Source organism: Lethenteron reissneri, chromosome 3 (assembly GCF_015708825.2).
Source record: "Lethenteron reissneri isolate LAM-NWPU_2019-01 chromosome 3, ASM1570882v1, whole genome shotgun sequence".
Taxonomy (NCBI): Eukaryota; Metazoa; Chordata; class Hyperoartia; order Petromyzontiformes; family Petromyzontidae; genus Lethenteron; species Lethenteron reissneri.
The window spans coordinates 14,416,084-14,439,739 of NC_083781.1; the positions used below are offsets into that span (position 1 = coordinate 14,416,084).

General features: G+C 44.9%; 2 protein-coding genes across 2 annotated transcripts in view; one reads left to right on the plus strand and one right to left on the minus strand.

Moving 5' to 3' along the window:
* Positions 1-8,277, plus strand: part of FBF1 (Fas binding factor 1) — a 47,461-nt gene extending 39,184 nt beyond the window's left edge. The window contains exons 18-26 of the mRNA XM_061560821.1: positions 247-386; positions 1,009-1,127; positions 2,523-2,645; positions 3,516-3,701; positions 4,222-4,398; positions 4,891-5,028; positions 5,453-5,582; positions 6,750-6,853; positions 7,435-8,277. Of these exons, the coding sequence (XP_061416805.1) occupies positions 247-386; positions 1,009-1,127; positions 2,523-2,645; positions 3,516-3,701; positions 4,222-4,398; positions 4,891-5,028; positions 5,453-5,582; positions 6,750-6,853; positions 7,435-7,518 (1,201 nt within the window). The 3' untranslated portion in view covers positions 7,519-8,277. The remainder of the gene's footprint in view (positions 1-246; positions 387-1,008; positions 1,128-2,522; positions 2,646-3,515; positions 3,702-4,221; positions 4,399-4,890; positions 5,029-5,452; positions 5,583-6,749; positions 6,854-7,434) is intronic.
* Positions 8,278-8,566: 289 nt separating this feature from the next.
* MRPL38 (mitochondrial ribosomal protein L38) lies at positions 8,567-23,319 on the minus strand. The gene is made up of 10 exons (XM_061559366.1): positions 23,170-23,319; positions 21,621-21,800; positions 20,410-20,568; positions 18,352-18,563; positions 17,654-17,726; positions 17,121-17,166; positions 15,705-15,863; positions 15,197-15,333; positions 10,908-11,060; positions 8,567-8,856 (listed from the first exon to the last, which is right to left on the minus strand). Exons 1-9 carry the CDS (start codon positions 23,249-23,251, stop codon positions 10,924-10,926), a joined length of 1,185 nt encoding a protein of 394 aa, XP_061415350.1. The 5' UTR covers positions 23,252-23,319; the 3' UTR covers positions 8,567-8,856; positions 10,908-10,923.
* Positions 23,320-23,656: the final 337 nt, after the last annotated feature.

Consider the following 23,656-nt stretch of genomic DNA (forward strand, 5'->3'; position numbering starts at 1 on the left):
GATTAAATACACTAGTGTCCTCTATGCAGAGATGAGCAGTATCTAAACTACAATTTAAATATGTAATTTCATTACATTTGTCATTTGTATCTAAATTACACGTGACAACGCTTAGTTGCCACTTTGTATCTAATCACGTTTCCTCCAGTAATTTGTAATTTGAATGTATTCTACCCCATCCCTGCTGAATGCTGTCAGTGCAAGGATGTGCGCGAACATTGCCTGTCCTTTCTGATGCCTTCCCAGGTCCCTGAATGGAGTGATCGAGCAGATGGAGTCGCTGTCGGGCCGCATGGGCGAGCTGACGAACCGCGTAGAAAGCACGCACCACAGCAGCACGCATGAGCTGGAGATGGAGGCGCGGAGCAGGAATGCGCAGCTGCACGGTACGCGCATAACTCCGGTGGCGCTGTGGTCAGAGCATTTGGTTCGCAGTCAGAAGGTCACCCCACTGGAGTTAATCCAATGCATATCACCACGTTCTGGGAACTGGTCCCCATCACTGGTTTGGGGCTGCTAATGGAATGTTTTTTGTGTTTAGTTTGTTGTCCATCCTCCGATTAGCACGGTTGACTATGTATGGTGCGAAAGAAGTTCAACGTACATAAAATGGAGATGTGCATGGCACCAATGGTTGTTTTGTTCTCAGTTGACTAGGAGCCACACATCTGTGTTTTTGCATTTTCTCAGGGGAGACCGACACTTATGCATTTTATTTGATGCCCTGTGAGTTCCATTGTCCTCAGACTGAAGTTCTCGTAATATCTGTACTGTAGTCCAACAGCCAGATAATTTGATCATATTCAGTAATGCGCACATATGGTGACTATCATGTTTTCAAAGGTGAGAGTCCATTGAGAAAAAATAATGTTCAGCTCGTGGCCGGTCATTTTGTATATCAGTCTACTGATGATAACCGCATTCTCCCTAACAGTCTGTGTTGCCGACACATACTTGTCAGTAGTTTGGAACACAACGGGTATCTCTGTCTTTTTGTCTGTGCCGCAGAGCTGAAGGATCGCTTGGACCGGCAGCACAGGGACATGGAGGAAGAGCGAGCTCGCTTGCAGGATGTCATCTCCAAGATGGAGGCTAGACTTGGCGAGCAGACGCGCCAGCTAGAGCAGGTGAGGGCTGCAGAAGCCGAAGCATCGCAACATGAACGCGTTCGTCTGCAGGGTACACAGTCATGGATTCCGCTGACACGAGCACTGAGCAACACCTGTGGGCACCATATCCAAGAGCCGTTGTGCCCGCATTGGCTGTGTTTCGCACGAGCCTAAGGAGGCTGGGTTAGGCCTGACTTGCTCGCGTTGCGGAAAGGAAACGCGGTAAGAATTGTCCTACCGCGTTTATTTTTTACTTTTTATTCAAGAACCCAGAATACAAAGTAGAATTTGAAGAGGGGGAAATCATGCCTCACTCTTAAAGGGAGACACAACTCAAAAAACTAATATTTAATCTTGTAGATACATGTCTATATTATGTGTCCCAGGCTGTCCGATGCACGTTTACTATTTCATAAATGAGAAAAAAATACTTTTAAATAACAAGCAATCACAGCACTGTCAAGGCTCTGGATTAACATGCAAGTGCCATGAAGGATGTCACAGTAATGTCACAAATTTGCAATAATAAGGTGCTTGATCCTTACTTGTGTTTTTTTTTATGAATGATAAAGCTTTACATTCTTGTTGGACAACCCAGTGCATATAGCTCAAGTACTTATCTACAAGATTAGAGCTGTTAGTCTTTTGGGTTGCACATTTCTTTTAGGCAATAGCTCATTAGCTCCTTGCCTGGCCAGCAGGGTTGGGGAGTGCTGTAGGAGCACATGACCGGTAAAACATTGATTCTTACATACACCACTTGATCCACATGAATATAAGAATCAAATTTAATCCACGAGGAAATAAATCATGAAATGCCTATCGTGTATCGAAATTTGTTTATGCGAGTGCACACTGTTATCAGGTTAATTTATATGGATGTTTGTTGAAATTCTTTCACACTGTGCGCAGCCAACCATGATAATTGGAGGTGCGGGGGAAGGACAACAAACCGAACACAAAAAGCAGATCTTAAGAAATTTGCTTTCAATAAATATTAAAATGTGCATAGCTCCAATAGCTTCCTAATATCATAAAGCAGAGCGTTATAGACAGCCGCAGAAGCATATCTGAAAGCATGCGATGCAGTGACCGACTTTGTTCGATGGATAGCCAAAAGCTGCTGCGAGGATGACTGGAGTTTGCGTGATGGTTTATGCTCCATGCCGAGATCAGCGAGGTATTGTGGTTCATTTGTGGCAAGCACTTTGTGTGTAATGAGTGCGACCTTATGATGTATTCGACAACCGGAAGCCAATGCAGCTCGGCAAGCACTAGAAGGACACGGTCGGATCTTGCAGTACCCGTCACGACACGCGCCATAGAATTTTGCACACGCTACAGCTTGCTTGTGTTTTTGGCAGACGCCCAGAGTTTTAATGGCAGTGAACTGACGAAGCGGTGTCGCTGCAGGAACGCTGGAAGGTGAAGTCGGAGCAGTGTAAGATGGAGTCGCTGCAGCGTGGGCTGGAGGAGGAGCGGAGAGTGGTGATGCAGCAGCTCAACCTGGAGAGGGAGGAGCTCGACCGTGCCAAGGTGAGTAGCGCACAAATGCGTAAACCCAGCGTACGCACACGCCAGGTGCGACCACGGTCGCATATATGATAGCATTCCCATCTTGATTATTGTTAATTTCTCTGTCGGATTTTTTCATATTAAAAAATGCAGATGTCTCTATTGCCAACAAAGGGGTAAAATCTGTGAAATTATTTGTTTTGGCCGTTTAGTTAAGGTGGGAAAGATGTCCTAAACAATGATGCAGTTGGTGCGGCTGCTGCTGGCCACGGCTGTAAGGGTACCTCTACAAGTCAAGTGTAAATGACAGGTCAAAGTTGTTCCCTGCTTAAACGAGTGTGGGGTGGTGCTCATGAATGTCTCGAGCTGCTCGTAGAAATTTCACATTCCTCTGTTGGGTACCAGTCTATTTATAGGACAACCGTCGTTTTTTCCAGTGGCACACACGTTCTTACTTACTCAGGAGAAATGATGGTCTGAGCCAAACCCTGACTGCTCTTATTACAGTGCCACCTGGCTGGAGGCAAGTGATACAACCACATAGGGACCCCTGAATGTTGGGAGTTATGGTTAGGGTCCCCCGCTGTCACCTAAGGCCACTGTCCTGGCCCTGCTATTGTTGATCGTGTCTCTCCCAGGGTCCCGAGACTCTACCGTGCACAAAGGTGCATAATCCAGCAATTTTGAGTTGAGGATTGCTGGATCACATAGAGACGTAGTCTGTGTGAAACCCCTGCCTGCACAACACAGAGGCGGTACCCATAAGATGCAATACAGTAAGTAGGCTTCTGACTTACCCGTGTGGAGCTTGAGAGTTCGTCCCTAGCACGTGCGGGTTTTCTCCGGGTGCTCCGGCGAGCGGTGGGCTGGCGCGTTTATGTGTCACGGCAGACGTTGCTGTTGAAGGAGCAGGAGGCAGTGATGGCCCGGTGCGGGGAGGAGCGCAAGCGCCTAGCGGCGGAGAGCGCCGAGGCGCAGGAATGGCGTGCGCGCCGGGCAGACGGCGCCGAGCGAGAGGCGGCACGCAAAGCGGAACGTGACGCCCAGCGGGAAGCCGCCGTCATCAAACTAGCACAGGTGTGAACGCGCGTGTGTATGTGCGTCCGCTGGCGAACGTGCGGAGTTGCCAAAGCATGATCCAGTAGCTGAACAGGGCCTATGTTAACAGTGTAATTTTCCTCATCATCAGCAGCAGCATCATTAGTGTTATCTTCATTTTATTCATCATCTTTTTCTTCAGTATCTTCACCTGTAGCATCGTTACCAATGTAATTTTAATCATAATTGTCATCAAAATTATCATCCTAATTATCTTTATTATCGTCACCTCTTCATCGTCATTAGTATTACATTATCATTGGTATCAACATGACAGTGGGGTTGGTGGATCATGGCTGAGATGGAGCCTGAGAGAGACCTGCTGCAGATCATGAAGGTGCCGACATTCATCACTAGTCTCTGATAAGATTGGGTTTTCTCCTGACACTGATTTGCTCCACATTGAAAAATTTAGCACTCCTGAAAATGAGATCTCAGATTTTGAAATAAGAGCTAAGTCGCATCATTATTATTATGCATTGTTTTCCTGTATTTACAGAGCCAGGCTGACCTGACGGTGAGAGCTGGCGATTTGAAATCTCGGGAAGATCAGCTGAACAGGGAGAGGCAGGTCCTGGAGAGAGAGAGGCAGGAGCTGCAGAGAGAGAGGGAAAAGCTCAACGCTCTGGCACAGTCGTTGAATCTTCAGGCACAAGAGCTGGACTCCATGATGAAGGTTGTGGAACACGGGCATACCAGATGCATATTTTCATTATTATTTTTTTCTACACTTTTTTCTCTAGGGAGGCCTCACCGAGTCACATGACTCTCTTCCAGGTGGAACCTGCCAAGTTATCACAGTAGGAGGCGATGTTGCTTTGTGTAAACCCAATTGAGTAATTTTCAGGTCATGTTTCAGCATTAGGATGCTTGGCCAATACCAGTTTCATACTCATTTATTATTATTTATGTATGGCAGGAAACCAGAGAGCCTGGAGGAAACCCATGCAAAACAGTTGGTGACAATAGAAACTTCACAAAGGCACTCATGTCACGACTTGCTTTGAGGCACAAGTGTTACCACTGCACCACCCTGCCTCACAACCACTGCATGGGCTGTAGGTTACCACCCCCCTCCCCCCCCGCTGTAGATTAATTTAACAGTTTTAGCACTTGAAAGTGCGACGCAAGCAGAGCAGGTGACACAGCTGCACTGGTCGGCGCGTAGGCCTCTTCGGAGAAGTACGCGGATGGGGAGCGGGCGCTGCGCCAGGCTCGGCACATCGAGGGGGAGCATCAGTCCCGCCTCGACAACATCCACCACCAGATGGAAGCCCTGCGCGAGCATGAGCAGCGCGTGGTGCAGGTTTGCCCACTCACACCCATAAACGTCTACACGCACACGCACGCGCTCGAAGCGTGCACCAGCATACGCGTGCACGTACACAAGACACATTACCATACGTGTACCCATATGCACACAGGCACACAACAACATCAATCTCGGTTCTCCGCAAAGTGGCAGTAACGTCACTACAGCGTTTGTGCCATGCTAAGTGCACTTTGAGGCCATATAAAGTGTGGAAGGCCCGCTGGCAGGTCACGAAACAGACCACACACACGTACGCGTGATGCACATGAATGCAGACGTGCACACTTGGACACGTGTACAGAGATATGAGTGTGAACATGCACGCACATATTTACAATCAAAGGTAGTACACACGTACAATACAATGTGGATTGATATAGCATCTAACAAAGTGTGTATTTCCCATTGCATTGCTCAGGAGAAAGCCTCGATGGCCCAGGAACGACGAAACATGGGCCATCTGCCAGGAACCCCCACTCCAAAACTACACAGCAAATATCGACTCCGACACATGGACACTCATTGCAATACGTCCCTCCCGCCCAGTAGTAAGTGCATTACCACTTATGGCTTGTTACATGCAGGATCACTTGAATGGGTGCCATGATGGCGAGATGTTAACTACCTCGCCTGGCATACATGGAGGTCGTGAGTTCAATCCCGACCCTGACACCTGCATATTTGGAGTTTGCGTGTCTCTCTCCCCGTGGTCGCGTGGATTTTTCCCCCCGAGTCCTCATATTTTTTTCCTCCACATTTAAAAACATGTGTTTAAGAGTATTTGGCTGCTATACATTTCCACTTGATGTCACTTCGATGAGCTATCATTTGTGGCCAGGTCACTTCTGTAAAAGACCTATATATCTCAATGTGCCCTACCTGGTAAAATGAAAGATTGTTTAGTTTTTGTTGAAAGTTTTTGTAATTTCCTCTTCTTCTTTCGTGTGGCAGGGTGCTTAGCAATGCGCTCTGATGTTGAGGCTGGTGAGCTGGTTGAGGGCCCGGGATAAATGTTGTGAATTTCTGAAATGTCGCCAGCGACATATTTGGGCATTGTTGGACAATATGTTCAATGGTTTGGTTTTAATAGCCACTGTCGCAATGCAGGGGGGGGGGGGGGGGCTGCTTCTCATCTTCCACCAGATTCATAGGCGACCGCCACACCTGCCATGTGATATTGGGATGCGGTTAAGAGATGACGTTTTCCTTGGTAGGGCCATCCTGGTGGGTTCCGGGGTGGGATCGGTGATGAGGCTCTTGTTGGGACGTTGGCTTTGTCCAGTGTTGCTCTGCGCTGTGACTGAATATCGAAGGAGGGTGCTATGTTAAGAGCTTTTGCCTGGTCCTGGGCAAGATACATATATTTTTTATGCATTGTTAGGTGAGAATGAATTATCTGCAATTATAAATTAAGTTAATGTAGTTTAAATTAGATTGATACACTGTTGGGACTAACAAATTAGTTTCACCATTTAACAGGGGTTGTTTTGGGGGGAGACTGGCCCATGCCATGTGGATGTAATACTTTTGCCACTGGCTTGGGGCCACCAAGGTCGACGAGGAAGCAGTACTCAGTGTGCTAATTTCAACATGGCTACGCCTTGCTTTACCGTTGATTTAGGACATGGACGACGAAGATATTTTTTCTGTGGTTTATTCAGTGATTTTGTGCATTCACGGGACAGATGTCACAGGCTTTTTATTTCCTTCTGTAGCATCTGGAGCAAACTTTCAGAGTGCTCTCGTGCAGTCCCTCACATCCTCTGCTGCAGCTGAGCTGCATGCAAAGCTCACACTTTTCAAGCACACAGCCAGTCAGGTATGATGTTACACGTTCTGTTTCACCCAGATGTGTTGATTAAAGTCCAGTCTTCGTGACCCTTCATTTAATGCTTAACATGCATTATTGTCATCTTAATAGATATCATTAACAGATTAAGTAAACGTTAAATGTTCCTGCAGAAGTCAAATCAGCTGAAATCTCAATCATATCTTTATCTATGTCATTGTAAATAGTTGGGGCACTTGTGTATTACATTTTGAAGTCACAATGATCCAATGACTGGACCATGTAGTCATGTACAATAGTTATTCAATGCCTCCTGAAAGGTCTCGAGTCACTGAGAAATGTAGGAATATCGTGGCAGCGGTTCGTTCACAGCGTGTTGCACTGTGAACGTTCTCCCAATTCGATTGCTAGCCATGGCTAGCATGAGCTAATGTCTGAACTGGTCTTTGCCACACCGTCGCCAACCCGCGTTGGCCAGTGGAGATATAAAATATGGTCATGTAACCCCATGTAACCCCCCTTGGTGAAGTGGCATGGAGAGGGAGGCCTTCTTCTAGCAATGGATTGACAAAGGACGATTAGTTATACAATTTTTTTGTTTATCTAACAAGGATCGCGACTTCCTGGAAGACGAGGAACATTTCCTGCGCAGCCTGAAGAAGTCTTCCAACCAGTCCTCACTCTCCTTTGCCTGATCCTCACCAGGAGCTGTCACTGCGTGCTCCGTACAGTACCACCACACAGCTGAGCACCCAACGACTTGTTATGTTTAACGTGCGGGAAAGTCTCACCCGTATTAAGCTCCGTTTATTAGATTCCCGCTTTCCCCGTAGAAGTTAACAACTTTTTTGCATCAGTCTTTAGGAAGCCAGAATGAGCAGGGCTATTTTAGGAAACTCTAAAATGTGCCCCCCATTGATAGGAACGTGAGTGCAGCATTCGCTCCGTGAAACGTAATGGTTTGCTATAGGCAAGGGAAAACCATGTACAGAGGTCAGTAATAGGAGACAAGGGTGTAGGGGCGAATGCTATAATTTGTTTTTATACAGATTTACAATGCGGGGATTAACATGAGACCGAAGCAATCACCCAAATAGATGTGTCACTTTGATCAGTCTAATGTATTTTTTGTTATAACTAAACCCTAATTTCCTAAAATTCCAGTCCTCGCAACCTTCCGCGTTAAAATACATTCCTGTTGCACATTGCTTATCACGGATGAGAGATAACATATTGCAAATTCTGTAGAGGGCATATTCAAATGATGTGCTGCGTGAAAAGACTTCGTATTTGAATCGCGGCTATTGGTGAACAATAGACGTCGTGGTGGGTAGCGAGGACTAAAGTTTGGACAACTGCAGTATACACTAGGAAATTATGCCAATGTTAAATCTTTTAAATGCTAACTTGTAAAGGTTTGTATTCAAATTCAGCAAATCCACACAATTGTTTTTTTTATATTTTTCGAACGTTGTTCTGCGTTTATAGGCTACGTGGGTTTGTTTACCTCAGTGAACACATTTGCACTCTCATGCTATGCAGGACAGTCATGTCACTTGTATGAAAATAATAAAATACACCAATGCTTTGTTTTGGAATACATTTTATATAAACCAATGCAATCAAACGCAGCATTGTTTAACAAACTTGATGTCGTGAAGTGTGCCACGTAGTTTAGTGTAAGAAGCTCGACTGAGGCTTTAAAATCTATACAGTTGTAATGCAGCTCTCGGAGACGCCGCCTTGTCTTCTGTATATTTATTAAGAATAAAGTCCAATGACAACTCCACACGTAACCGCGAGTGACTCTGTACACTTGGGTAGTGACACATTCTGAGACAACGTAGCTTACAATCTCAAGATAACTCGCAGACGACGGAGACGACTCGATCCAAGGAGGCGACGACCTCGACGGGAGCTCCCCACACCAAGCCGCCCCAAGCCTCCGCCCCAAGCCTCTGCCCGCGCTGCTGCTGATCTTCGCCCGCTCTGGCCACGCCATGATTCCAGAATTCTTCTCTCCGCACCTGGCCCTGCCGATCACCGCCATTATTACACTTTACCGCCATTGGATCCCGTGCTCCCCCACACGTGACCCTGTCAATGCTCGTCTCATTAATCATCATTAGCCCGTCCCTGGGGAACCAATAGATCGCAACACGACGCAATCGTCATCAGGGGTGGGACAACCACAGCAAGAAAGACCCATAGGCCTACTTCAGCAGTTTTTTCTTGCTGTGGTTGTCCCACCTGATGACGATTGCTTGTGTTGCGATCGAAACGTCGCGATCTATTATTTTTCTACCTACGTGACTTTACCGAAGAACCAAAGAGTTAAGCTTCAAATCAAGATTGTCATTACACAGTGAAGCATTATAACATCCACGGTGTAGTTTTAGAAGCTCCGCATAGTCACCGCTCACACTGTCCCTGGGATCACCCTTAAAGCTGGAGGATGTGGAACCAGAGAAGGGTACTTCCAACCACTAGAGAAGCAGCAGATGAAATGCGTCAACAAAGTCAAGTGTAATACACACATCAAATTACTCCAGTGGCTTAATGTTTAAGTGTCTAGTTATCTTCCTCCAGCAGAGCATGCTGTCAACTCCCTGCTCCTGTTCAAGCCCACACTCAAGACTCCATTTTTACTTTGCCTATGAATGACCGTCTCTCTCTCATTATAAAACATGCCAAATGTGTCTACATTCAACTGGAGTATAATAAGCTGGCTGGGGGGGCTTTGCCGAATGGAGTTCAAGCATAAGCACGGGTGGAGCTGCTGCCTCGGTACAAAGGGGAGAATTCCCTTGGTGAATGATGCAGATGTAGCCACATGGGGGGCCTTCAGCTCTTCAGTTCAGCACCACCTGCTGAGTGCGTTCACGGTGAAAGACTGATGGTTTTCCTCCCTGTTGCTTTGCCAGCACTCATCCATTCAGATCACACACATTTAGAAGTTGTCACGTGTAGTTTACTTCTTTACATGATGCTTACAGAAAATGGCAACTTTGGTTCATTAAAAATAATTACATGTGGAGAGAAATAAATGCGCATTCGCTTCAGATAACTTTGTTGTTAAAGGAAATGGACCATCAATAGAAAATCAAGCCTTAACGTCTGTTACTAACCTCAAACATCAGGTGAAATGCGGTCATATTTTTTGCAAAGCTCTTTGCTTGAAGTTGTAAGGTTACAAGTTCAAATGACGGCCAGTGGTTGACTACACACATTGTTGCTGCATAGTTAAAATGACAGTGGTCCCCCTCGGGTTAACAATATTAATTGGTTCCATGAAAACCATCGTCAATAGAAATGATCGTTAATAGAATATAGGAAATACACAATTTATCTACCTTTATAAACCCTGGTCGAGGCATCCTTCACATTGAAACCTTTGAATTTGTCCTGCTGAATAGTCGTGAAAATGATGAATTGGGGCAGGCCATATTCACTAACCAGAGCACTTGTTTTTACACCTATTTCGTGTTTTTCAATAATTTCCTGATTAATTTGCACACCAATTGTTTTGTTCACTTGTCTACATATGCATTTTAGGGGCCTTTGTGATTGATCTTATTTAACTTTTAAGTAAAAAACAAGGTATTCAAGAGAGCTGTTTCCATAAGCAACATACATTAAACATTGCAAAGCTAGCCAGTTACTATCAAAACACTCATGAGAGGGCATCGCTGATTGGCTGAGGTCTGCTGAGTCCACTTAGGAGCGCTCCGATTTGCCGTTAATCGAAATATCGTTAATCGATGGCATCGTAAACCGAGGGACCACTGTAAAAAACCAGTGGCCGTCTTATGGAAAAACTGGCCGGTCATGGGAATGTTAAATTTTCTCCCCTGGGTCAGGGTCACCAATAACAAAGCAGTGCCATCCCATTGATTGTTTGACCTTGGAGACACTGCAAAAGTTCGATGTGGTTAGGTAACCCTTCACATGAGCACAGCGAACAATGAGTGGGCTGCACACAGCGTGGATGAACTGTGCGCGCTCTGCAGCAGCAGCAATCGCAACGTGTCGAGTGGGGCGAACCCTTGCTCATCCCATGTTCGTGCAGGAATCAGCACTTTACCGTCTCGTCCTTTTGCTCAATGATTCCCGTAGGTGGGCTCATTGCTTTCGCGGTACAGGTCCAGGTAGCGAAGAGTCTTCTTGTGTGGGTACTTGACTTGCGGTGGGTGGTATGGCTTGGGCCAGTCGTACTCAAACACTGGCTCACGCATATCTGAAAATTAACACAATGACACCGAGTGTTTTAAGTGCACAATAGATAATTTTGGCTCGTTGATGGATCCTCGCAAATGTCCTCTTAAACTTGCTCTAATGCCTTTACTAATAACTCGTAATATTGCTTTGACTTGGCATTAATAATTGGATTTATCAGAAATGCGCATTGTATTTTTTCCCAGATTTTTTAATTATTATTTTGTATTATTGCAATGGAGTGTTCAAATCATAATGGTGGCTCATTAAGGAAAACAATTTCAGCTAAATTGTATTACACAGGGCTCTAACTAGAAAAGTTTTCACAATTAAAAAAAGTACTACGAAGCAGAAACTAATATTCACTGCAGAATGTGCAGAGTTAATTGCATTCAACACGAATGCAGAATTGTATCATTACAACACATGTGCACAATTGCAGTATTTTTTAAAAATGTAATGTTTCAGTGAAGATGAGCATATCCAATGCTGCTGATGTTACAATACCTCTCCCCATTGCTTCCTTTCCACATGACCATCACCATCTTGGCTTCAGCTCTTCCCCTAAGCTGCCAGCCGATAGGCACTCATTCAAATGGCAGTTTCGGTAACCCACCATTGAAGGATGCTCACTACCGGCCGGTATGTGAACATGTGCCTATGACAAAACATGCCTATTACAAAACCAGTTTAACACGTAGGCTTTCGCGACCAATATCCATAATAGAGGGTTTTTTGGGTTAGATCGCGTAATTATATAAATGTGTCGTTAAACCCGCCAATACCCGACACAGCCAATTAGTAAGGGTTGTCACGTAAACAGAACGTGCCAATTCGTCTCTAGTACAGCACACCGGTGTGTTGGAGAGCCAAGTCACAAAATTTACAATCTGAGTACGACGTTTCGCCAGTAATTACAACTAGCTTCAACAGGCGACAGCCAGATTTGTGGAGAAGTCCACCTGTTTCGTTCCATATATAGAGGCATAGATGTGGCGACCACACTTCTGCGCTCTTGCGCAAAGTTGGGGGGGGGGATTAATGAGTCAACGTACATTATGCATGCGCATTATGCGAGCCGTTTCATCTTGTCCTTCCTGCCCATTGTGCGTATTAAAAGAGCGTACCAACGGTCATCCCTGCACCAGTTGTAGGCACTCCTATGACTGCCTTCCACTGTCACCAAACACTCTGCTTCTCCTACTACCCGCTCTCATCTACTCCGCACCTCACCTACTCCGCACCTCACCTCCTCTGCATCTCAGCTGCTGCCCTCTCCTACGCTGTCCCGTACCCACTCACCCGTCTGTCACGGGCGGGGGGTTCAGCCAACACCGCCCGGCGACGGCGTGAGGGGCGAGGTCCCGTTGACGGCTCGAGCGGCAGCGGCGAGAAGTCTTCTTTCTTGGTCCGTGAACAACTCAACTCAGCTCGCGCACGCTCCTGCTTCTATACCCCTCCTCATTCCGAGTCCTCACGTGCTTCCCACTTAAGCTGTCGCTTTCGCCTGTCGCACTCATTAATCCCTTATCATCACCCCCAACTCCCGTCTGTCCGGCGCCAACCTCCTGCCCCAGCGCACACACCTGCTCGTCCTCGATTGCACCTGCTCAACTGCGTGCACTGCGTATATCTCTACTCTACATAAGTATGGTGGCCCGTATAGGCATGAATTTAAACAAGGTATTATTTGATGATTCACTACCACGCAGCATTATCTCGGTAGCTATGCGAACGGTTAAAATTATTTTATTTCAATTTCGATAGATTATCTAATTAGTCTTGGCCAGTAGTAGCTAGTTTTGCACAGCACTTCAACATTATCAACATCAATTGAGTGTCCTTGTTGGCACGCGTGTTCTGCTACTACTGACAGTTGTATTTGGGAGCATTTAATATTTCTTTGATGCTCTTTTAGTCTCGTGCTGATCATTCATCCTGTTTGCCCAACATAGCATTTGCCACAAGTGCAGTTAATTCTGTACACACCTTCTGGTGATAACTTCGGTAATTCATCTTTTGTGTAAGAAATTAATTTCGACGAGGTCGAAATGGTAAAATAACACAGCGTTTACCGAAAGAAAACGCATACGGACGCCTATCTGAATGCAAAGTCACACCATCACCCCGCACAGAAATCTGCTCTTATCAAGACGCTCATTCATCGAGCTAAGAAAGTGTCAGATGGTGACAGTCTGAGAAGTGAAATTAAACATGTTAAAGAAGCGCTGCAAATGAACGGTTACGATGCACAAATAACAGGGCATTGAATGCCAAAACCAAATGAAATAACAAGAGCATTGAAACTACCCAAGTATTTAAAACTATTAAAATACCTTGATTTAAAGCTTTCGTGACTGCAGGAATTCATATTCTTTGGGTCTTTCGGGAAAGCCACGTAAATATAAAAATAATAAAAATATCACGACGTTTCGATTGCAACACAAACAATCGTCATCAGGTGAAAACAATATAGTGGGAGAGCTGCAGAAGCAGGTTGTTTATAGGTTTGAGATGGGTTTAGCCCAAGGGTAAGGGGGTGGGGCTAGAGATGGAATTTGCATGTGAATGTAAGATCGGAGCTGGATGTCTCACTAGCACAGCCACCGTTGCGGTGGTTCGCTTACATTGACATGCTAATCTCTCACAATACAATGGCCACCGCCACAGCCAGTCGTCGTGGAGGTATATCAGCTCTCCGATCCTACATTTACATGCAAATTCCATCTCTAGCCCCACTCCCTTACCCTTGGGCTACACCCATCTCAAACCTATAAACATCCTGCTTCTGCAGCTCTCCCGCTATATTCTTTTCACCTGATGACGATTGTTTGTGTTGCGATCGAAACGTCGTGATATTTTTTTTATTATTTTTCTATCTACGTGGCTTTACCGAAAGACCCAAAGAATATCAAAATACCGTACATTGTGGGAGTAACTGATAAACTAGCCAGATGTTTGGAAAAACAAAACATCTGAGTAAGATTTGGCACAAAACATAAAATACAGAAATTAATATCTGGCACAAAAGATGTATTACCGAAGCTATCACCAGAAGGTGTGCACAGGATTAACTGCACTTGTGGCAAATGCTATGTTGGACAAACAGGACGAATGATCAGCACGAGACTAAAAGAACATCAAATAATATTAAATGCTCCCAAATACAACTGTCAGCAGTAGCAGAACACGCATGGCCAACAAGAACACTCAATTGATGTTGATAATGTTGAAGTTCTGTGCAAAACTAGCTACTACTGGCCAAGACTAATTAGAGAATCTATCGAAATTGAAAGAAGTAAAAATAATTTTAACCGTTCCGATAGCAACCAACTTAGTGGTGCGTGGAAGCGAATAATCAAGTAATACATTGTTTAAATGCATGCCTATATAGGCCACAATACTTGATTAGGGATAACCGTTGGTACAGCTATTTTAATACACGCAATGGACAGGAAGGACAAGATCAAAGAGCTCACATTGTGCGCATGCATAATGTGAGTTGAATCATGAATCCACCCCCTCTCCCCACTTTGTGCAAGAGCGCAGAAGCATGGTCACCACATCTCCGCCTCTATATAAGGAAGGAAACAGGTGGACTTCTCCACAAATCTGGCTGTCGCCTGATGAAGCTAGTTGTAATTACTGGCGAAACGTCGTACTCAGATTGTAAATGTTGTGGCTTTGCTCTCCAACATACTGGTGTGCTGTGCTAGTGACGAATTGGCACGTTCTGTTTACGTGACAACCCTGACTAGTTGGCTGTTGGGTGGTGGCCGGTTTAATGACACATTTATATATTTACGCGATCTAACCCAAAAATATTACAAAACCATCCGCAGAAAGAGCCCGACGTCATCAGATCTTAGAATCTAAGCAGGGTTGAACTTAGTGCTTCGATTGGTGACCACCATGCACAAAACAGTTGTTATAGACTGTTGCAGGGCGACATTGCGGGCAGCACAGCAATATGTATTGTTGGACAATACTTCTATGCTCCCTACCTTCGCCAACCCACAGTGAAGTGTGATCAAATAAATTCGCCACGACTCACATGTGTGGGGAGGCCCTCATCCAGTAGTGGAATGACAAAACATTACGTTGTATTCAATGAATGCTGGTCCTTTGGGCTTTGTGTTGCAACTGCATGTTCCTCACCGAGTGTGTTGTGGAAGATATCTGTGACAGACTCGTCCCAGTGGCTCTGGAAGAATGCGATCCCGGCCGGAGTCAAGTCATCCTCATGCTTCTTATAGAAGTCAAATGTCCGGAATGTGCGCTCTTTCAGGCTGCGACTGTAGAAAAAATAAGGAGACGGAAAGAGGAACACATGGGTTTGAGAACAAATGTAAGTTAAAGACATCATTATTACTATTAAAAAACGTGGACTTGGATAGGCCATGGCACTAGAAGGGATGAGGCCGGTGGTTAAGACTAATGAAAGAGTGAACATACCCGGGAGAATGTCTACCATGGAGATGGAGAATTAAAATCACCTCAGGAGATAGATGGATTGCTGCATCGCTAGATTGTAAGGGACCGCGATGGCGTGGGGAGGGGGGAAGCTTTCATCGTTGACGATGGTGGCGAGTCGCATTGACACACGAGTGAATGAACGTAACAGGTGGGAGGGGATCTTCGGTGCATGTGCTGCATCAGCCCTCACCATGGCTCTGGCCGAATCTCTGTGCCAAAATCGAGGAGGTGCTCCTGCTTGTAGAGGAGGAACACGAGACGGTGATAGCCGGTCCCCTTTGCCGGGAACGGTGTCAGATAGTGGCACACAGTCTGTCCCATTGACACCCGGCCTCCCGGTATGTTCCCGCTGGAACGCACACGCACTGTGTCAAGGTCATGTCTAATTTCACGTGTGTGCACCATCTATATACTATAACAATTCCAGTCTTTCTCATCTGCCAATGGTTGAAAGACAATCCATGCCATGTCGGTAATGGGTAGGGGTTGGCAACCTGCAGCTCCAGAGCTGCGTACGGCTCTTCAAGGCCTGCTTCACGACGTTAGTTATTCAGGACCACAGTCTCTCGTATTCACATGCATTGCGGCTCTTGAAATATTTTGGTTGTCGACCCGTGACCATGGGTGTTTTTTGACCAACTCCATACTAATCAGCGTGAGATGTTGAAGGTTTGATGGACAGGACCGGTTCAGATATCAATTGCCACTTGTGTGAGCTGGGAATCAAACTAATATGGCCAGGTTTACTGTAGGCACTACTCCACCCCCATACACTATATCAGGACAGATATCTCCTCTTTATGGCATACAATTTGTATTTATATGGGGTCTAAATACAACCGCATCTCACCAAGACGTATAATACAGTGTGTCTCCTGTGGAAAGAGGCACATTCGTTTACTTTATAAAGACCGAGACAAAGGCAAAAGAGAATAGAGTTTCGTAGGCTGATAGTGATCCCCTACTGACACAGACACGGCACCAATGGGTGGACAACTTCACACCTGCCTGCCTTTCTTTGCCTCCCCTAGTGCTGAAACTTAAACACTGCACCAGGTACTCATCAGCTGTGAATTTGCAAGTTTAGTTTTTACACTTGTAAAATTGTTAAGTATTGCTCTTAAATTTGTTTCTATATTATCCTGTTTTTGTGTGAGTTTATGTATGATCCTTTATAAATCTCCACTATTGCTGACCAGCTTGGGCTGGATACCTGTAAAAAAGAATTGTTAATAACTCATCAGGTTGCTTCAGCTTAAATCAAATGTTTATGTATACGTACCAATGCCTGAGACAACCATAACATTAAGCTGATACATGAACAATTCAATATTAAAGTGAATACATAAAAAAAACCTGACCTGTTTAGGGTATTAATCCAATGACAAAAGAATAAATTTCAGTTAAAAACTGCATAAACACCAACTAATCAAGCATGCTTGTGGAGAATGTTAATAATGAACATAACTCATTCCCTTATTGGTATTTCCACTTAAATACGTTTTTTTAAATACAACATCTTAGCAGCATTTAATTCAACCAATGCTGGTGAGCAAAATGTCAACATTATTTGATCTTCACTCATGTCGTATCGGTGTAGACTTACACAAACCAATGTAGGTATTCTGACTCGTTATCCTGCAAGTGGCCATCTGCAACAGGCGAGATCAGAACATTGTTGGGACTTATCCAATGTGAAACCCTTGATTACCCCTACTCACAAAATATGATTTGTCATAGTACATCAAAGTTTCAGTTATACAGTATAATTTCGCAAAATTATAGTAATATATTTGTGCATCAACATAATTGGAACATTTACAAGAACATTATATTTTATTAAACGTAATTACTCGGAATTAAAGGTTTAACATGCCACTGGATTAAATAGTAAAAAAAAATTAATTAGGCACATAAAAAATAATACGAAAATGCATAAACATAAAAAAAATTCAGATTAATAAAACACCATTAACTCTACCTGTTGTAAAGATGTATGAATTGTACATTTCTAACAATGTTTATAAAACATGTAATTTTAGATTATATAATTGACATAGTAACATTGACATAATTTAAGTTGGATATTTGTGTGCAGCACCCTGGAATGAAATGGTTCCATGTTGATAAAAGTCGTACCGAGATTAGTTAGGATGAGCGTCCAGAGCGAATCTTCATTTGCTTCGAAAGTTACTTCTGGAGCCTCTTGCGTCTTTGGGTGTGACAAACGGGTCAGTGAAGCTCACTAAAGTTTAAAAAATACTCAAAAGAGACTATTGGTGGGGGTTAACTAAATTGTACTTTTTAGAAATAATTCATTGTAATTTGTAAATCTACATGACAAAGGGGTCATTCTCAATTACCCACACACTGCATACGTTATTCAAGCATTCACAAATGAAAAATGTATGCTGGGTGGTGCTGTGTTAGAACATTCGACTAACAGTTGCAAGGCTGCAAGTTCAAATCCGAATCAGAGATTAACAAATCTGCAACATCCCTACAGGATCAATACCATGATTATAACTTTGTGAAAGGTCAAGAGTGGCCCTATGAACATACTGGCCCCCGGCATGGAAATGTGGAATTTCAGCCACTGCCTCAGGAATGACAACGGTGATGACAACCGCTCCATTGCTCGTTAGAACGTGGAGACCACCCTCTCAATTTATACAAATATGCTCATGACATTTCGAATATATTGCAAAGGCGAATATATTGCAATGGGACCATTTATGTCACAGACTCTGTGCTCGGCTAATAAACAATCATGTGGCTGAGCTTGGATTGAAATGGTAAAGGAATCCGGAGGAGGGCGGCATCGCACATCTTCCCACCTCGAAGGGCATGAGCACGTTGCCGTAGTAGACGGGTGCAGTGGCATCCTCTTTGGGCAGGGCGTACGCGACGCGCAGCATCACACGCGGCACGAACTCGGCGCCTTTGTACATATCCCGGTAGATGCCGTAGTGCGAGACGATGCCATGGATGTGCTGGGGCCCTGTGGTTTTCTCCCAGTCAGCCCGCACCTCGTCCAGTGGGATTTTCACTGCGCAGAGTAGAGGGAAACAATGAGATGAATCTTGGCACGAAGTCAAGTGCAATGTTAAATGTGCCACATGTTACATTGTGTCTTTACCACCAACCCAAGCAGATGTCATTTGTATAACACCAGCATAGAAGTTCAGTATCTAATTATTTGTAATCAAAAGGACGTGTGGTATACAGGTAGTCCTCTACTTACGATGGAGATGCGTTACGACGACCCCATCGTAAGTCGAAAATATCGTAAGTCGAAGATGGCCTCGCCTACCCAGGAGTCTTAAAGAATGGTGATTATTTAGCAAAACAGAGCAATTTACAGTACCGTACTGTATATACTATATACTGTATGGCTTTATTAATTACAATACTGTATTGCACAGTAAAATGTAAAGTAAAAAAAACAAGGTAAATTCTTAGCCTACCTATATGAACTGCAATTTAATAGAAATTTTTTTCAGGAAACAATCCTATCTGCTATAAAAAACTTTGAACATGCATTGAACGTATCGTGGTAACCTTAAAATGAAATCGCTAAAGCTACGTATCACACATGCATTGAAAGTATTGTAACGTATCATATTGTATTGTACTCGCCAAGATTCTGCCCGTCGTCTGCATACTTGAACGATGTTAAGTTGTTGATGGCAATTTTGTGGTATCGCTATCGCCATCGTAAGATCGAAATATCGTAAGTCGGACCATCGTAACTCGGGGACTACCTGTACAGTGTTTCCTTTTAACAACACTGATTGCAATACATTTTCAACACTTTGAAAACTATACTATATAACCTGAGAATGATGATTCTTAATATTTGCCACCCAAAATATGTCACACTCAAATGACACTATGGTGGGGTTTAATACCTAGAGTACTGAGTCAGCACTGCTGAGTGGTTTCAAACATGATGCAAGTGGGTTCTCGAGTGTAGTGAGTTGATGATCTCAGCCTGCTCGCCAATGACTGCACACACAAAAAAAGGAAACTTTTATTTTTTTCCCTTTGTTTGGCTTATTTAAACTCTAAGCATACTTTATTTTAGTTCCAATGGCATATGAGAGGGCATCTAATCTTGTGTACCAAGCACAGATAAAGAGACGAATTAAAGTCTTCAGAAGTAATTTCATGACATCATATTCAGGTGCAGCATCGTATGGTGCATTGCTTTTTGCCAAAGTACCTTAAAGGAGAGTTCTTCACCTCATGGCATAATGCCACATTGGCAATTGTAAACTAAATATCTGCTTGCCGAGCTGTGACCGCATAACCCATGCCCAGGGTTGTCACACCACCTCTGAGCTACCAAGAACCGGGATATAATATTGTGAAAATATCTCACAGTACCAAAAGAGGGGTGAATGACATGTATGCAACTTAAATAAAGCGGTGACTTTTAATGTCTTGCGGGTTACAGACTTATAGATTTCTCAGGATAGCTACCTTAATAAGAGGACCCGCTTCTGGGTAAACTATGACAGGGTAGCAATCCTATTCACGTGTGCTAATTGGAGATACGAGGAAGGATAACAAAATAAACACAAAAAGCAGTTCAAAAGAAATTAGTTTGTCAATCTAGATGATTTAAAAGTCCATAGCTCCAGTGGCTTCCTAATAGCAGGAAGAGAATTGCAGACGGCCGCAGAAGCACATCTGAAAGCACACGATGCAGTGACCGCCTTTGTTCGATGGGCAGCCAAAAGCCACCGAGAGGAAGACTGGAGTTCGTGTGATGGTTTACGCTCCTTGACAGTATCAGCGAAGTACTGTGGTTAATTTGTGGCAAGCACTTTGTGTGTAATGAGTGCAACCTTATAGCAACTTCATTGCTGCTTCAGTGCATGGCTGCTCACGTGTTCGCATCCTGGCAGCCCTTTCCAGGTCGGCATTCCTCCGGTTCTCCCGCAGCACGGTCCTTCGCGCCAGCCTCTCTGCCGCGCGTGCAGGGCGCAGGTGCGGTAGCCCGATGTCGACGGGCCGCCTTGAGCCATTCTCATCGGGTTTCACTTTTGCTGAAAAATATAATAAATGATTACATTCTGGATTTTTAAATATATGATCACATGATATGGATTTCTGCAGGCATGAAAGCTTCACATCATATTTAATTATAGTTTAAAAAATATATATGCTTACATATCTTGTTAAAAAAATACGATTTATTAATATGATTACATATGAAAACATGATCACATTAAATGATTACATGTGAAAATATGATTACATATTATGACATCATATGTAATCATATTTTCTTTTATCCAGGAATGCCTTTCCTATTCCCACTTAAAGTTACCACCTCTGAGGTACAAAAAACTGGAGCAGAACTACGCTCTTGTTATTCTGCCCTTGGCAGTGTGACAGCTACCTCAAAAACGTATGATCCTGGGATAACCAGGACAGATGGCAATGATAGTTCCAAGACTTTGTCCAGAGGGTTCCACCCACATTGGGATGTTTGGCCTATTTAATTCATGTGCATGCCTTTTGGAAGGAAACTAGATAATCCCACACATTGGGATGGGCTAACACTTGAAGGTCCATAAGACAGGTTTACAAATTCAGTTTGCCATCTTCTGTCCACCATCCAGCCCAGTTAGATTTTGGAGTTTCACAAACCCGCGCGATTCACAAACCCTTGCCTCCAAAGCAACTAACCACAGGCGAGCGATATTACGCCACATCCTATTACAGGAACTGGAAAGGGCGCTATATACATCCTAAATAGAACCGAATAGGGCTTGGCAGTGTGGCCATCTCTTGGCAGTCTAGTCATCTAAAGGTCTTGGCAGTGTGGCCATCTTTTCGCTAGACTGCCAAGCCCTGGAGTAGGATGTGGTGTAATATCACTTCGCCTGTGGTCAGTTGCTTTGTAGGCAAGGGTTGAGAAGGTGCGGTGGCATCAATGGGTTTGGTCGTGATGATATCTTGATCTTAATTTGTGCACGTCGAATTACCCTGTCTCTGCACCGACAGCTTGTTCTGAGGGAAGGAGGGCCCCCTTCGGCCCAATGCCCAATGAAGACATTGATGTGCGGCATCTCTTGGCCAGACTGCCACACACCTCCGTTGTAGAGCATGAAGTCGCGGTACGTCTTCCACCACTTGTGCTTAATTCGCTCAGCCTCTGCGCGCTTGTAGTAGGGAGTGTAGCTGCGGTACTTCTCCAACTCGTCCAGCTTCCGCACATCGATGTCCTCGTTGGGCATTGGGCCCAAGGGGGCCCTCCTTCCCTCGGCACAAGCTGTCGGCGCAAGGAGAGGGTAATTCGACACGCACAATAAATTAAGATCAAGATGTTATCACGAGCAAACCTGTTGATTCCTCCGCACCTGGTTAACGTGTTCTACCCTCCTCCAGAACCAGAAGCTAATGCAGAGTAGACACGCGACCTCCAAGATCTGCCCCTGGCCGAATCATCCCACTATCTCCTCTGAGGTCTTCTTCCTCTTGGTCGCGATTCGTGGACACAACGCCAATGCCCAACCACATCCTGCACACACGTACTAACAGTGCAACCGTTTGATGTTGTTGTTGCAAAGGGCGTTCATCAATGTATTATCCACTATTACATACTTCTGACGGCAGTTAGGGCGATAAAACTCTTCGTATGAACACTTGGAGGTTGGAAGTATTCAGGGGTTTGAGAAGTGTTCTTCACCGCAAAGCCCGCGGGCCCCTGGTGACCTTTAGTGCGGCCCCCGACTATACAGAAAAGTAAAAACACCCCCCCCCCCCCCCCATTGCTGTCAAACCTCAATGATTCCAATTGTGGCGATCCCCACACTGATGTCTTATTGGCGAAAGGGCCCCTCTGAAAATGAGTGACGAACACTGGATCAGCGTCTCCCATGCGTCTTAACCTCCACGTTTACGCCTCGCCATAAGCGACGCGCTTCGCACTGAGACTTTGGAGAGTCCAGGGTGTTCGCCAACATCGCGACTCAGCTTGTTTCAAATGATTCCGGTGACGCGATGTTTATTTTGTTTAACGAGGAGAGATCTCAAAACACCAGGATAGTCTCGTTTTCAAAAGTGGCCTGGGGTAATAGTCTGAGAGTAAGGGGCAATTATTGCTTTCCCAATTTAGTTATTTTGCGGGCAATTTTCAAATGTGGACCCTGACGCCGGCACACGATGGGCCTGCTCCTGCGAATACCGTCCAGTGTGCACCTGCGCCGATTCCGTAACCTTCGCCGAGTTTAAGTATACACAGGAGACACGAGCGAGGACGCCGGTACTGGTGGTGATGACTGCTTAGCACGGCTTGGCTACGTATGGTGCGAAGGAAGTTTAACGTACATACAGATGGATACTGTGGTGGCATTGAGGGAGTGATAATGGTGATGATTTCGACACAAGATGTTGACGCTAACACCAAAACCAACTCTGCCTGCTGCCTATGATGATACAAATCCAAGTTCGCAGAAAGTTGATGCTGTTAACGATGATGATCATCCTACTGCTGATAGGTAAGGCAGTCAATGATGGCAGTTGTGACATCAGACTCGTGGTGGTGATGCTGACAATGGCCATCGTGATGCTATTGCTGCCGCTGCTGCCAATGCTGCCGATGCTGCTGCTGCTGTTGTTGTTGTTGATAGTAAACGAACCGGTTGTTCTCAAGGCGCGGCTGAGTCCCAGTTGCTTGGCCACCGCCGCGGCGAAGCGGCCTCTCGTCGCCAGCCCCGCCATGACCTTGCCTTCGTTACCGATTCGCCCCGTGGAGTCGATTACCGCCCATCTAATCGATATCTCGATTCCCACACCCACTGACAACGTTTGGAATGGATAACACATTTTATATTCGATTCCGATTTAACAGCTGCGCCAATGGTAGGAATCGATTAATAAGTCGTGATAGTTATAGGCCAGCTGAATCGATTCCTGTCGGTGAAAGTGACCATGTGCACGCGCTATCGGATTTGTTAGAGCGCATGAGTGGAATTCCGGCGCGCGATTGGTGCAGGCCAAAGCACGTGACTGCGCAGGTGAGCCAATGGGATGAATGACTGCGTGCGTTTCTAGTGTATGGAATACAATAGGAGGGACGTGCACCCTCATTGAGGATCCTGACTGCAACCAAAATTCTACTTAAAC